Source organism: Notechis scutatus, chromosome 2 (assembly GCF_049901735.1).
Source record: "Notechis scutatus isolate UNSWTSFEM ecotype Mainland chromosome 2, rNotScu1.2, whole genome shotgun sequence".
Classification (NCBI taxonomy): Eukaryota; Metazoa; Chordata; class Lepidosauria; order Squamata; family Elapidae; genus Notechis; species Notechis scutatus.
The window spans coordinates 102,261,050-102,276,830 of NC_142010.1; the positions used below are offsets into that span (position 1 = coordinate 102,261,050).

General features: G+C 40.5%; 1 protein-coding gene across 2 annotated transcripts in view; it reads right to left on the minus strand.

Annotated features, from left to right (window-relative positions):
- The window catches only part of NOTCH3 (notch receptor 3), an 87,384-nt gene that overhangs the window by 12,417 nt on the left and 59,186 nt on the right, over positions 1-15,781 (minus strand). For both annotated transcript variants that reach the window (XM_026676957.2, XM_026676956.2), the window contains exons 12-27: positions 15,406-15,516; positions 14,694-14,886; positions 14,339-14,484; positions 14,057-14,170; positions 13,064-13,183; positions 12,773-12,925; positions 11,380-11,608; positions 10,197-10,398; positions 9,839-9,992; positions 8,550-8,734; positions 6,539-6,671; positions 5,719-5,970; positions 4,501-4,613; positions 3,503-4,041; positions 2,819-3,139; positions 905-1,053 (exon numbers count right to left, since the gene is read on the minus strand). In XM_026676957.2, the coding sequence (XP_026532742.2) occupies positions 905-1,053; positions 2,819-3,139; positions 3,503-4,041; positions 4,501-4,613; positions 5,719-5,970; positions 6,539-6,671; positions 8,550-8,734; positions 9,839-9,992; positions 10,197-10,398; positions 11,380-11,608; positions 12,773-12,925; positions 13,064-13,183; positions 14,057-14,170; positions 14,339-14,484; positions 14,694-14,886; positions 15,406-15,516 (3,114 nt within the window). The remainder of the gene's footprint in view (positions 1-904; positions 1,054-2,818; positions 3,140-3,502; positions 4,042-4,500; positions 4,614-5,718; positions 5,971-6,538; positions 6,672-8,549; positions 8,735-9,838; positions 9,993-10,196; positions 10,399-11,379; positions 11,609-12,772; positions 12,926-13,063; positions 13,184-14,056; positions 14,171-14,338; positions 14,485-14,693; positions 14,887-15,405; positions 15,517-15,781) is intronic.

Below are 15,781 nucleotides of genomic sequence, written 5' to 3' on the forward strand. Positions count from 1 at the left end.
AGTTTCGGCTGAGATCGCCCCTCCCCTTCCGGGCGCTGGTCGGTACGTATGCGCAATGTCCCCCTCCTCCAATCGACGTGGGGGTTCCATTTCCGGAGCCAGGGCAATCCCAATATTAGCAGCTGTTCCATCCCAGGGGCCACAATAAAGCACACAGTCTCTCTATGCTTCTCCTAGCAGCAACGAGTCTTGCCCTCCAATGGCACCCAGGTCTTCTTGGTCACTGGCTGGATTTGACATGATGTTCAGACCCCCTCGGAAGAAATTGTATTATCTCTCCGGGTGGGCTAGTAAGGTGAGATTCAGAATAATGTCAGCTAGTGCTCCATTCAAAATCCAAGAAAGAAATACTTAGACTCTTTTAATTAGAGAAAAGATATCTTTTACTGGAAGTCAAGTGGTAGCAACAAGAGAATTCTGAATCTGAAGAAATAGGCGCGTAAATCACATATACAAAGTGATAGCAATGTTCCCACCACCAATAGTTCGAATGGTTCTTCCAATTAAAAGTTGTGAATGCCATCATGTGGACATCTTCAGGTGGTGATGAGGCTTCTGTCCACTGACCTTGACATAGTTTGATAAAGGTTTGCAGTTGCGCAGAAAAGAGAGAGCTAAGCAAGAAATAGAAACCTAAGCAAGAATGTGCTCCCCTCCTTCCTCAGTTTATACAGTACTAGTCTGTAACACCTCCAGCTCACTTCCCATACTTTTTTCCCCCTCCTCCCCCCATTACTTATGACAGCCGAAAGATGCGAAGCAAAGGAAGAAAATCTTGAAGGCTGACATGGCCCAAGTTTATGTCATAAACTTGGGCTGCAAATAAAACAACCATGCAGTGTTGCTCCCCTGAAGTGCCTTTTCCATACCCCTGGAAGGAAAAGGGGAAAAAAAAAACACTAACCTTTCACAGCTTTGAGTGGATATGGAAACTCTAGGCGCTCTACTGCCGACAGGGCAGCGAGGTAATCAGCAGCACTTTCTGCATCAGGGAAGCATTTGGTTGATGTTTGGTAGCACAGGCGGTTGTCAATCTCAAGGGTGACCTCAGACCTAGAGGAAGCAGCAAGGGTTAGCAGGGTCTCCTTTAGCATACCAGAGAATTCCGGGGAAAGGCAAAAGTCCAGTTACCTCTGCGTTTTGTTCAATTCTCTCTATTCAGGCCTTAAATCCAGGGAATAGGCCTGACCTGACTCATTTGGTTTTAGTGCAGCCATTCCCCCATGTGCATTATGGATGAACTTGCTTCTAAGTTATATTAAATATATTAAATATTTTAAAAATTCAAACATATTGCACGTTTCATAAAAAGCATGCCATACCCTCTTGTAACAGCAAATTTATCCCATTTGTTCATCTCTTCATGCTATTGTCTGTTTAATTAGCATCAACCGGTTTCTGGGAATCTAGCATTCTCTTACACAGCTTGTTTTAATGTGTGTTTTTTTTTTAAAGAAATGAAACAGAGTTATAAACCCTCAGATTTTATAGGACAGGCAGAGACAATCGGATTAAGGTGGTCCTAGAGATAAGTGGGCACAAGGCATGTAGGGCTTTATAGATGAAATCCAGCATCTTGAAATGCAGTCCACAAGCCAGGGGTAACTGGGGTAATTTGAAGAGCAGAGATGTTGCAGGGGCAACCTGAGCTATACCTGTAATTGCTTTTCTGTGGCCATATTCTGGACCAGTTATAGCAGATTTGACAGATAATCAGAGTTGGAAGGGACCTTGTAGGTCATCTAGTCCAACCCCCCGCCCAAGCGGGAGACCCTACACCATTTCTGACAAATGGCAGTCCAAGCTCTTCTTAAAAATCTCAAATGATGGCGCTCCCACAACTTCCGAGGGCAAGCTTCCAAGTGATCTTCAAGGGCTGCCCTATCTACAGCCTCTTACTAAATAGGGATTATAGTAGATACGTAGCACTCGTTTAGCAACCACAAATGGGAATCTGGCACTCTCTAAGAAGCTTGTTTTAATGTAGTTAAAAAATAAAGCACCATTAACCATCAGATTTTACAGGGGATTGGTTGCTGTCATGGAGCAAAGCAGTGCTAAGTGGGAAACCATGTGACAACTATGCACTCCCCAATCCTTTGGAATTATCCCACAGCTAGGATAATTAGCAAGTCTGTATTTAGGTTCATGGGAGAAGGAATTATAGGAGAGCAAGCAGGGGAAATACACATTGAAAGAAGTGCCTACACTAAAGAGCCCAGTGTATTGAACATTATATGCCTGCTTATTGTCATGTAATCTCTTCCTCTTCAATCTCTCTGCTCTGGGGTGGTGGGGAAAGATCAGTGTTTTGTGTAGGCACTCTCCCCTGTGTCTGACTCCTTTTTTCTTCCCCTCATCCTAGAGGGAAAAAATTGGAGAGGACAGAATTACAAGAGAGCAAGCAGACATACCATAGGAAATACATGGAACTACTGGCTTAGCACTCGTGGTTCCCAGCCCCAACTACTCTCTTTTTGACATGTATTCCTTATGGTATGGCTTGCTTGTTCTCTTATAATCCCTTCCTCTCCAATCTGTTCCCTCTGCAAGGTGGTAGGGAGAATAAGTTGGGCACAGGACAAAGCATATTGACTACAAAGGCGATCACATGACTGAGAAACACTGTGATGGTCACAAATGTGGGCATTGGTTGTAAAGTTATTTCTTCAGCACTGTCGTAGTTTTGAACATCACTGACCAAGGCAGCTGATAAGCGGGGGTGGGAAAGGGGGCGCTATAGTTCATAATAAAATAAGCTTTACTTATCTTACTCTCAAAACTCTTCCTTTTCTCTACCCACCTACATAAAACTCACCCAATTATTTCTTGGCCCAGTTCCCTGCGTAGTCGTCGCCCAGTTCCATAATAAGGTTTGATCATGTAGTTGCCATTTTCATCCACGCGGAATCTCAGGGAAGTCCTTAAAATGGCACTCAGCTTCTGCAGGAAGATGGTGCTGGTGCGGAGCAGTTCATCAGGGTGCAGCAGCACGGTGATGATTAGAACACCCTCTGCCAAGTGCTCAGGTACTTCCCGGGCACAATCCAGCCCATCCCAACCGCACTCTTCTTTATTACAGCCTTGGTCACAATTCCCATCAGCAAAGTGATCTGAGCAGTATTTCTCATAAATAGGGCTGTCAAAAAAAAAAAAAAAAGGGAGATCGAAATGTGTCATTTGTACTAAAACAAATCCTGTCGTTAACACAAAATGTCTCCTTCATTGACAAAGAACCATAAAAGAGCTGCAGGGAATACCTTTCCATATACACCACAAATCAACCGAGTCATCAGGATTACATATATTAAGGCAGCTTGCCCTCCCCCCAAATAAAGATATCTAGAATGAGGCGGGGAGGGGAATACAACATCCACATTCTGAACAAAATCTCACTGTCTCATTCAGTTAATCTGGCAGAAGAATACATACTCTTAATTCTAACAAGCACTAGGGAAATATAACCTACAGGTTCCCTTTTAAAGATGTAGGCAGGACTCACTTGCAGGTGCGCTCACGATTCTTGCAGTCAAAGTTGTCATAAAGACACTCAACGGTGTTGCAGAGTTCATCACACTGACTATTGTTGAAGTACGCCCAGCACTCAGAGCTCTCACACTGCTTCCAAGGATTATCCACCAAAAGAGAACAGTCACCTCCATCCCAGCGACAAGCTGGGATATTGCACATCTTGTCACAATAGGAGTCCCCTGCCTTGGCAGCACATTCTTCCAATGGACAATGGACAGGGGGCAGAGGTGGCCGGGCCATGCGTACAGTCTGACAGCGAACACCTATGTAGTCACCGGGACAAAGGCACTGAAAATAAGGGGGAGTGCCAATCTCATGGCAGACACCCCCATTGTGGCAAGGTTGATTCGCACAACTGCTATTGGCACGGAGGCGGCAATCAGGTCCAGTCCATCCAGGGAGGCAGTAACAGTGGGCACCTGAAGGTGAAGCCCGGCAGCTGCCACCATTGAAACAGGAGAGTTCTCGGCAAGAGAATACACTGCGCTCACAATTGATGCCAGAGTAGCTCTGAAAAAGAACCGTAAGAGGAGATAATAAAGAAAGCCAGACAAACAAACAAACAAACAAAAATCATTAACAAAATATCTCTGGTAGAGTGTGTCCCTTCTTGCAAGTGTCACTCTGGTAAGAAAATCCTTTCCCACCCAAAGTTTAAGGTTTAAGAATTATATTCCTATACCTATAGTGCTATATATTTCTCTTGTAGAAACTATAGCCAGACCTGGAACCTCTATAGTATCATACAATTATGCAATTGAATTGCTTTCTAATACTCCCCCCCAAACAGAAAGTGCATTCTAACCCATGATAAAATGTCTGTTTCTTCACTCGTAGCACAGCTTCAGTGTAACCAGCTTACATTCCTCCCTATTTTCACTCCTCCTTGCCCTGCTTAATTCCTTATAATATTTATACTCCAAGTATGCACCATGGTGTCGTACATATAGCTTTGCTCTAGGTACTCACCCGAGGGCAGTGGCAGGTATATCCAAAAGGCAAGTTTACTGCCAATTTACATTGCCCACCATTCTGGCAAGGCTGAGATTCACATGCATTCACAATGTTTTTGCAATGGCGGCCTAAAAAAAGGAGGGGGAGAATGTTATTCTGCCAATGATAGTGCAAACTTTTCAAGAGAATACCATCACCCTATTAAATGTGACACATATATTAGTACCAGCTTCTGTACCTGACAGATTCTCCTTTCACACAAATGCCTACTGAGCTCTATCAACATTTAATTAGCAATTGAGTATATTCTTTCCCACTTAGACATAAATTATAAAAATATTCAACCAGTCAGATACAACCACTTCTCTCTCTCTCCCTCTCTCTCTGTGTTGTTGTTGTAGTTGTTGTTGAACCACAGTTCCCAAGATTTCTAAGAACTCTAACCAATTCTAGGAATTATAGTTCAGAAACATGTGAATTCCTGGAGGTTGTCTCTCTGTAATCACCACCTTATCAGATATAATTTGGATTTCCTATCATGAAAACTACAAATACAGTTATACATTTGTGATCTTACAAATACTCATTTAATGTGAGTTACAGAATACAAACCAAACTCAAGCAATTGGAAAGATGCTGAAATAGAATATACAAGTGACTATATATTAACCTCATAGGTTAAAGTTAACGTGGAAATGACCTACAGATCATAGAATGCAAAGCTTTCATCTGAAAAATGCAAAAGAATAACATACTTTTTTTTCAATCAGATTGAGACAGACCAAACAGAAAAACAAACCAACTGAACTTGGGGGGTTCCAGCAGAATAAATATGTGATTATTTAAAAACAAAGTTGTTCTATAAGATTATCATGAAGGACATGAATACTGTAGATGTGTAATAATTCATGACTCATGAGAATCCAGAGAAGTTTAGGTAAAATATATACATATTTATTCATCTGCTATTTTGCTAAAATACTCATAGAAACAAAATGTTTTCTCATGCCACCCTTGCCAGAATGCCTGAATGTTCATTTTGTGGTTTTTGAAGCCGTGTCACCAAATGGTGACTTTCCAAGGGTAATTCATAAACAATTTCGAACAATTTTAATGCTTTTACCTGCTGACATTTATTTTAGCCTGTCTCCTCTGCTCACCACTGCAGCCCAGCTTCACCCATTCTTGCCCCTTGAATCCCATCACATTCGCCTTATTGGCACTCTCACTCACCAGTGTAGCCTGGTTTGCAGATGCACTGGTAGTCACGGGCTTCTTGAATGCAGTCCAGGGTGTTGCGTAGATGGCAGGGATTGGATTGACATTCATTTATATCTCCCTCACAACGCTCTCCTGTAAAGCCCGGTGGGCAGCTGCAGCGGTAACCACCCACTCTGTCCACACATGTCCCATTGTTGAGGCATTTGGGGACACGGCTGTTAGGATTCATGGCACAATCATCCTCATTTATTTCACACAGGACACCTATAGAGACAAATAATCAATCATACTAAACATTCTAATACTATGTACCCTAATACTATTTCCCTACCTCTTGAACTGCCTGTGATAAGAAAAAAAAAACCCCATTCTGAAGGTGAGAAAACACAACCTGGTCTATTCAAAGCGTATTTAGTTCCAACTCCCATCAATGCTACTAATGTAACCAAAGCAAGGGATCTTCAATAAGTTTCTATTGTAAGGCAGTGTTTCGCTTCTTATTGCCTGAATAAGTAATGAAACACTGGGTAGGAAATCTATGGCTTTAAACATTAATGAGAGTCTATATTCAGAAATACCAGGAAATTCATGAACTGTCCAATACTGTTGGGAAAAGTCCAGTTCTTTCAAAGGAGCTTATATTCTCTATTAAGGGACTTAAGAAAAAAATCCAGGTCACCCACCACATAAATAAATGAAAGTCAGAGCTGCACTGGTTAAAACTAAAATATGTCCCTCTGTGTCCTATGCTTTCTACCTAAGAATACTAACAGTGTTTTCCACGTGACAAAAGGTGCTGTTATCCCACTCCCCAAAAAAGCCACGTGCTTACCTAGTGTTCCTGGTGGACAGGAACAAATGTAGCGACCAGTGAGGTCAATGCAAGTCCCACCATTCTGGCATGGGTGTGACTGACATTCATCAATATCAAATTCACAGTTTTTCCCCTCAAAGCCGAGAGGACACTAAAACGAGAAAAAAAAAAACAGGTAAAGATAATAAGACAAAGTATTCTTAAAAACATACTTTCAAAGTACCTCTTATCCATTCTTCATTAAATCAAGAATATTGAATAAGATTTACAATTTTTAAATGATTCCAAAATATATCCTCATAATACAGATAATAGTTTGCCTTAACAACATCTGAATTCACAGAACAGAAATATATCATCCAAATCCACATAATTATAAACAATGGTGCAAAATGTCTTATTTTTAAAAGCAAGTAGTGATACCTCAATTGTGAAGAAAAGAGAATTTTGTTGCCGAATGCTGTTGTGAAAGGTTTAACAAGACAGAATTATCTTATTTCCATTAGAAAATATAGCAAAAGTCAGATTTTGCAATGAAGAGGTTTGCACTGAGAAAGGAATCTGCATTTCAGTTATACGGATCCACTATCAATCCACTCTAAAAAATATTATGGGACAAATCTCTGATACTATGGCACCCCCATTATGCCTGTTTGTTTTCCATTATAGTATTAAAGAACTGGCAAACATAGATTTAAATCTGACTGGGGGCTTATATGACAAGATAATGAAGAGCACACTCATATCATTTTGGAACGACAATGATTTAGTATAGAGATAAGGATTACACTTAACGGGGAGTGTGTGAGGGAGCAGGGGGGCAAAAACAGTTATGGCTGCACATCAAACACTTGAACAGAATAGTAGCTGGGAGAGGAATTTGGGTATTTGTCCTTTTAACTGTGATTTGTCTATTTAAGGCCAAGTGAGGCACCGTTTTTCACTTCTTCCTTTCAAAGCAATGAGAAACTATTATTAGCTTTCAGTAATCATGCTCAGAGTCTTCCCATGGATGCCTACCTGATTTAATATAGTATATATGAACAGAAAGGTGCTCTCCATTCCTTTTACATTTATGGTAAATTGTAGGAAAACACTTAAAACATCTCCCTGCCTGTCATGGGACATCTGCCTATAGCTGGCAGCTACATTTCAAGGTACTTACCTGAAACTAGTTTTGTCTTTAGCCTTGATTCAGACAGTATTCTAAACGCAACCATTCTCCAGAATCAATCATACGGTACTGCAGAAATAACTAAATAACTGTAAGAGCTTTATTTAGAAGAGATTAATATGGTCTTTTTATTAACTAAAGCCCTTCTATCATTGAATTTGGTAGGCCAGCAACACTTTTACCGGAGGAAAATATATTAAGGTGCAATGATTTAAGAAAAGATGAGAGAATGGGCGTTGAGTGTTGATAGAAACTGCCATCCAAGTACTGAATAGTTAATTAGAGATGGAAAACTTTTAACTCTCCAGATTTTCTTAAATTCTAATTCTTCCCTATCCAGCCAGGGTAACACCTGTTATTTCTATCTACTTTGCAAAATTAGTTGTATACAAATAGCTTCTACTGACTTAGTGAAATCTGAAATATCGCGGAAGTTTGATCTAGCACATGGTTGCAACAAAAATCCAAGAAACAATGGAAAGCATTTTACTGTTCATATACCCTGAATTAAGGGATTACAGCATCGTAAAAAGGGCATTATTCAGTACCAATGAGGAATATCAAATATGCCTAAATTTTGCACTGCTTGTTGCAATAGCAACAACAGAAAACAACCGTGGTATTTTATGAAGAAATGTACTCAACACAGGGCAACACATCATTATAGTTGTTTTTTATCTTGTTTTACATTAATTGGAAAAATAAGGTATAGGTTTGGGCCAGTTCCTTGGCTCCCAATCTTCGCAACATCCTCTTGCAATGTTAGGGCCTCAAACCTTTCCTTTATGGAGCAGCACTTTTCCTAGAACATAAGCTAGGTTGTCTGCCTGATATGGTTGGCTAGGCCTTCCTCACCTCACAGACATAATCTCCCACAAAACTGCGGCAGGTACCCCCATTCCGACATAGGCTGTGCTGGCAGTGATTGACCTCACTCTCACAGTAGCTTCCAGTGTAGCTCTTCTTGCAAATACATTGGTGAGCATTGCCAGCATCCACACAGCGGCCTCCGTAATGGCACACTTGTTCCTTGGTTACACCTATGCAGAGGAAAAGAGAATTACTCACTGTGTGGTCTCTACATATCCTCTGTACCATTTCCTAAAAGAACTTAAACAGAATGAACAGGAATAAAGAAAGTAAAGAAAAACAAGACAATTGTACATAATCAAGATTATTTATGCTCCGAGCCTTTGAAAATAGCTGGAATTTCTTCTATTCCAAGTTCAATTTCTTTGAGGGAAAAACACACTTTTTCAGTTTTTCTGAAATTTGATTCCAATTTCTCTTTAAAGGATATATTTACAGTTCTCATTGGCATCACCTGGTAGAAGCTGAATAAGTTTATAAAATAAATGAAATAATTATGGCAGATTTAAAAAGTGAGAGTCTATAATATACGTCATACAGCTAGAGCAAGGGCTTTCAATTGTTTTCGGGCTACATAACGATTTAGAAATGCACAAACAATTTAGAAAAATTCTTGAAAACCCTGGCCAAGATGCAAAACTTTAGTGACAGAAAATTGGCTGTGTTTCCCTAAATCCTTCAACAGAACCCTCAAATTCTCAAGGAACCCCAGGATTCCATGGAACATAATTTGAAACACTCTAAACTACAGTAATTGAGTTTCAAACAGATGATCTCCAAAACAGATCATCATCTCTACTGTGCCATTCATTGATTAATCAAACATTCAGTGTTGTTTAGAGATAACCCATTTTGAAATAAACAGAATAAACATCCTCTCTGACTAAACATTGACACATCTGCTAATGCTGAATCTATTATTGGGTCAAATAACATTAGCAATATTTACACTATCCTTGGAAAGCACAGAAAATAAAATTTCATGAATGCTAAATATTTTATGGACACTCCTAGGAATTGCAGTTGGAAGATTAATTGATGGCTCAGTGGATTTAAAGACATTGTCCCAGTAGCTCTGAAATACTTGAACAGTGAGTACAAGATGATGTTCAGAAGCCTGGATAATTACCAATACACATTTGAGCTCGTGGCCGAGACATATTCACTGTGAACACAAGTAGCAGGGTTGAAGAGGAACATTTTGCATATAATTTCCGCTTTATATATAACTTTTCTTTACAGATGGAAGAGAACTGGAGCAGAAAGACCTTTACCTCGGTTCCTAGCTACCACTTCACAAGAAACATTTGGGATGTCACAGTAACGGCCAGTCCAGCCTCCAGGGCAATCACAGGATAAAGTAGCAGCCGACTGTATGCAGTGCCCACCATTTTGACAGGGGGAGTGGCTACACAAATCCAGAAGGTTCTAGAAGGGCAAAACAATGCAAGAGTATGTGACAAAATATTATGGTTTTACCAATGTGAAACCTTCATTTTCCCTTCGTATTGAGCTACTGTGCTTTATACCCTCTTGTTTCGGATTTTCTTTTAGACACCTTGCTCACTTTAGATAAACTCTAAAGATGTAAATTGTTCTCATCTCCTTTACCTGAAGCCTGGAGCAAATTACCTGGCACTGAGGACCTGTATAGCCCTGAGGACAAGTGCATCGATAGGACTGCACACCATCATGGCACACCCCACCATTGAGACAGGGCTGTGACTGGCACTCATCAATCTCATGCTGGCAGTGGGTGCCTGTGAAGCCAGGACGACAGTGGCATGTGTATGAATTCACTCCATCCAAGCATGTTCCACCATTGAAGCAAGAGCTGCCAAAAGACAGAGTATAAAATTACAGAAAGGCCAGCAAGACTGTCTAGACTGAATTTCCCCTAGAGAAATGTAATTTCTAGGCTAAGTATGTTGGCAAACAAATATCTAAATAAGAATAATTTCTACTCTATCTGAAAAATGAAACAGTAAGAAAAGCCATTCTGTTCTCCAGGCAGGCCCAGTAATTAATCTTTCATCTTGCTCAATATTTAGGATTCAGTTTACCTGTGACAGACAGGCAATGGAACATTATAAGTAAATCTTCCTACATTTTAGCATCCAATGTTTTCTCCATTTGGACTATATGGTCTAAGAGCAGATAATTCAAAGGAACAGTGTTACAGAATTCAGAATTCAAGAGGAGTATGTATATAAAATAATCTACTTCTCCATTTGACAATAGTGAAAAACATAACTTTCTACCTTTTGCACTATATATAGTTTCCCCCAAAATAAGACCCAACAGGAAAATAAACCCTAGCCTGATTTTTCAGGATGCTCATAATATAAGCTCTACCCCCATCCACCCCCCCAAAAAGCTCCAGTTCATTGTCAGCAATGGTACCATATTTAGTACCATATTTTCATTTAGCACATTTCTTGAAAATAAGCCCTAACCTGAAAATAAGCCCTAATGCACCTTCTGGAGCAAAAATTAATATAAGACCTGGTCTTTTTGGGGGGGAAATATGGGTATACATCCATGTATTGAGAACCAGGATAGAAGAGATGAGGCTTTTGAGCCTCTTCTATTGAATGAAGCATGATGTTTCAAAGAAAGAAAAGTGGGGATGTTCTTGGTATGTGATACAAATCTCCAAAATAATTCTCACCACTGTTATTTGGCTTTAAAGATATAAAGAGAATTCTAGGATTCAAAGTGCACACTGAACTATTTAGCACCCTGAATTTCACCCATTGAAATTGTGAACAAGACATGAGAATTACCATTACAACAATAATCCTGACAATCTCACCTGTCAGTGCACTCCTGCACATTGTGCTCACAGTGTAAGCCAACCCAGCCTGGGGAACAAGTACAAGTGTAGCTGTTGACATAGTCTGTACAGGTGGCCCCATTGCGGCATGGGTTGCTCAGGCACTCATTGGTTTCAGTTGCACAGCGTGGTCCTGTGAAACCTGGCAGACAAGTGCATATGAAGGAACTGATGCCATCCTGACAGCCGCCACCATTCAGGCAAGGATCTATTGGCAGGGAGAATATTCAAAAGGTTTTAGTAAGCATAAGCATTCTTTTCTTTTACCAGGAAGCCTTCTAATAAATAATTAAATCCTGTATTTTGTATATTCTCATGCATTTAGCATAGTGGTGGTGAATTTATGACATGGAGGCACGCCACGATGTTCTGAGTGTCACAGCTGTATTCACCAAAACCGAACAACTATTCTTAAAAGCATGCCCTATTCTCATGACTTCTGGACACTAAGAAAATCGATTGTGCTCTTGTGTCCACTCTGGAAGCTAGGCGAGTGGACCGTGCTTTCTGGACCCTCAGAAAATCATGTAAGAAACAGGGCATGCTTTCAGGTGATATTTGGAGGCTATGCAAGAATGTGGTGTGCTCTTCTGTGGCTTTGGGAGGCAGCAGAGGTCATGGAAGAGCATTTTCCAAAGTTGTTTCAAGAATGAAGGCCTTGTGCAACTTGGAGAAACCTTGGGAGAGTTGCAGGAGCCTCTCCATCAGAAAGAGAACGCTGTCTGAAGATAAGTAGTGCATGGCAGATCTTGGGGAGGGCTGCGCGTCAATTATCTTGTTCCCTAAGACTTCTACGCCTTGACGTAGGGCATAAGACAACCTTTTTGAGTGGTAGTAATGGAGTGCGGGCTGAAATCAAGGTCCAAGCATCTACTTCAAGCCTAACCTCAGCACTACCATCGAGTGTTGCTGTTGAAAATCGTCTAGATAGGGCAGGGGGGAGGGTGTTGATAGAGAATTATTTTTTTGGCTTGATCCTTGTGTATGAAAGACATGCCTGCAAAGTCAATTTAGGTATGCTGCAAATTTTTGACACACTGAGGCCAAAAGTTCACGATCACTGATCTAGCATCATAACTGCCTCTGGACTTCAGACTTAAGAATCATTCCCAAAACATTTAAATATGTCTAAATTTCACTGGAAATGAATGAAGGAGGTCCAGTTCTGGTTTCATGTGTCAGGATAAGTCAGAATTACTTTTAAGAAAACAGTTGAACGAAGCCCTTGTTTGACAAGACAACAAGAAGGCAGGAATCTCAGGTCAGGAATAATGCCATACATCCTGTCTCAAAAAAAATAACCCAGCTGGAGACCAAACTCTTTAGTTTCAATCAGATTCTTTCTGTTTTTCCATGTATTCAATAAACTTACTAGGTGTACAATCATCAATATCCATGTCGCAATTGATGCCAGTGTAGCCAGGGCGGCAGGCACATCTATAGCTGCCAAGGGTGTTGGTGCAAGTGCCCCTGTTTCGACATGGGTTCTGGTCACATTCATTAATGTCAATGTGGCATTTCTGCCCTATAGGGAGAAAACAAAATGTATACAGTTATTTGAAAGTGTTTAATGCTTTAATTTCTTTATCTTGTTTCCATTCAAAGCTATTCAAAATACAATACTCTGAAAGCGATAGGGAAAAAGAAGAGATGGTCTTAATACCTTGCCAGCCTGGTGCACAACTGCAAACAAACCCTTCATAGTCAGGTGTGTGATCACAAACACCATTGTTCTTACATGGGTTAGGGAAGCAAGGAGCCAAGACATTCTCACAGTTCCGTCCTGGGGGGAAAAATGAGAAGCCTGTCAAGAGTATGGAGTCATTTGCTGATCCAACATGAGAGTATCTCAAGTTGCAAATATAAGACTCCCAAGTGAACACAAACGAAACTCCATGAACAGATGTTTAATCACAAAGTGCCATGAATGGGAATTTTGTTTCACACATAAAACTAAATAATTAAAAGTTTATTTACTATTATTTGTTGAACAGAACTAACTCTTTCTATGGGAAAGCGTATCTTGATATATCTCAAACATTCAAGCCATAATATACTGCTGCTTAGAAATAGTGGTTTCTCTCCATAAACAATAGATAGTTTTAATTTAAAGTGAAATCCAAAATAGAATTGCAGAACTGTCATAGACACATACTGGACAGTGCTGATGACCTTACCCATTGTGAGAATTCACTCAGCTTCTTCCTGTCCAGATGTTCTTATACTATTATCTGATATCAATACTTAAACAAGGAAGATACCAAGATGTCAAGAAACTTAAGGCAAGATTACCAGCCTGTTTCTTCTTGCCCTGTTTTATATGTACACATATACATTTACACCTTTTGACACATATCTATTTCAACTTGTACTTCAAGAACATCATGGAATGGCCACTATGCGTTATGTATACAGCTGAGATTTCTACACAATTAATACCAGAGCTGCTTTGACTGTATCATGGAACCAAAAGAGTATAGGTTTTGAATATGATCCATGATCCTCCAGCTTCCAATCTAGTATTCAGTATCATTTTTTGTGTGTGCATACATCAATATTGATGTAAGCAATTTCCAGACGACAGGCTGGAGTAAGAATTACGTTAACCCACATCCAATCCACCAACCAACTCTATCACAAAGACCTCTCCACTTACCAGTGTAGGGTAAGTCACACAGACAAGTATAACTGGCAATGCCATCAATACAGGTGCCCTGGTTGAGGCAGGGGCTAGAAGCACAGTCGTTTATATTGATCTGGCAGTAAGTCCCTGAAGAGAAAATTATAATTTCATTAACCCTATGAACTAAAACTTCAGAAGAAACCAGTGCCCTCATCCAACCCAGTCATGCAGAATTGAGGGAAAGGGAAAACTGGTGTCCTGGTGGTATTCTTTTGGAGAAAGCACGGGCAAGGTAAGCACAGCAAGGAAGCATACCCTGGAAGCCTTCTTTGCATTTACAACGATAGCCATTGACATAATCTGTGCAGGTGCCATAATGCTGACACGGATTGGATTCACATTCATTGTGGTTCATGTCACAATTGGTTCCAGTCCAGCCTGGCTCACATTTACACTGGTACCTAATCAAGATAAAATAATGAAGTCAAGATTCCTCACATCTTCCAAAAACAGTTCACCAAGGCCACTTGAATGGCCTACTGATGCAGATTTAATGCACTGCTTTCTTCACAGTCACAAATCTCTCACAGGAATAAACCCTGCCCACTCCTGACCGATTAGCAGTTAGCAAAGACCGCCATGTAGACTTGGGCCTAGTGAAAGCTCTCACCCATTGATGTCATCATGGCATGTGCCATGCACGCAGGGGCTGCTGCTACACTCATCCACTTCTGAATAGCAATGTGGATCATGGAAACCCTCAGGACAAAGGCAGGAGAACCCATCTTCACCATCCACACAGGTACCACCATTCTTGCAGGGGTTGGATGCACATTCATTAATCTCTATGTTGCATAGAGGACCTGAAAGGGGGGGAAAAAGACTGCTCAGTAATGAGATGTTCAAGCTTATAGCTTTGAGGAACAGTAGGTCAGTTCAGCTTTGCCTCCAATACAAATTAAAATTAAACCAATAGAAAGCTACAATTATCTGGAGCCAAGTGCACTAGACCTTTAAATGGTACATCAGGGGTGGGGTTATATTCCAAAACAAGTAATAATTTGATTTGATATACTTTTAACTTAAGAACTAGTAAAAATGTGTGCTCTTTATTTAACCCTTTTTCAATTTGTTGCAGTTCAACGACAATTTTTAGAAAGGCTAAATCTAAGAGGAAACTGTGACCACATAACATCCTGGAGCCACAGCTTGTGCATTTCTCTCCTACAGCCAATCTGAACACCCCAATTTCTGGCTGCAAAGCCAAGTACTCTTTATAGTACATATGCTATAATCCAGTTTTGCTGATTTTATAACTAATGCCTCCTTTCCTTTCTTGCCCCAGCTGCCCAGCAAAGCATAACCTGTCACCCAGCCATCACCTGTGAAGCCAGGTTTGCAGATGCAGTCGTAACGATTGATGCCATCACGGCAGTTCCCATAGTCACAAGGATTGCTGGCACAGTCATCGAAGTTTATCTCGCAGTTAGCACCTTGAAAAAAAGAACATATTATGGGTCTCAGAAAAGCAGTAGTCCACCCATCCCTCCACCACTGGATTTGTGTTTTGTGTTGACTAAATGACATGTGTAGATGATGAAGTACACTAGCATGAGTTATCAAGGTTCTTGAAACATCATTTAAGGGTGCTGTCTGTGAGTGATACAAATGGTGAAGTGACTGCTCAAGAGTTCTGTCCCTTAAAAGAGGGCTTGAACCCTCTTCTTAAGGGAAGAGAGAACATTTTTTGTAGAGCAA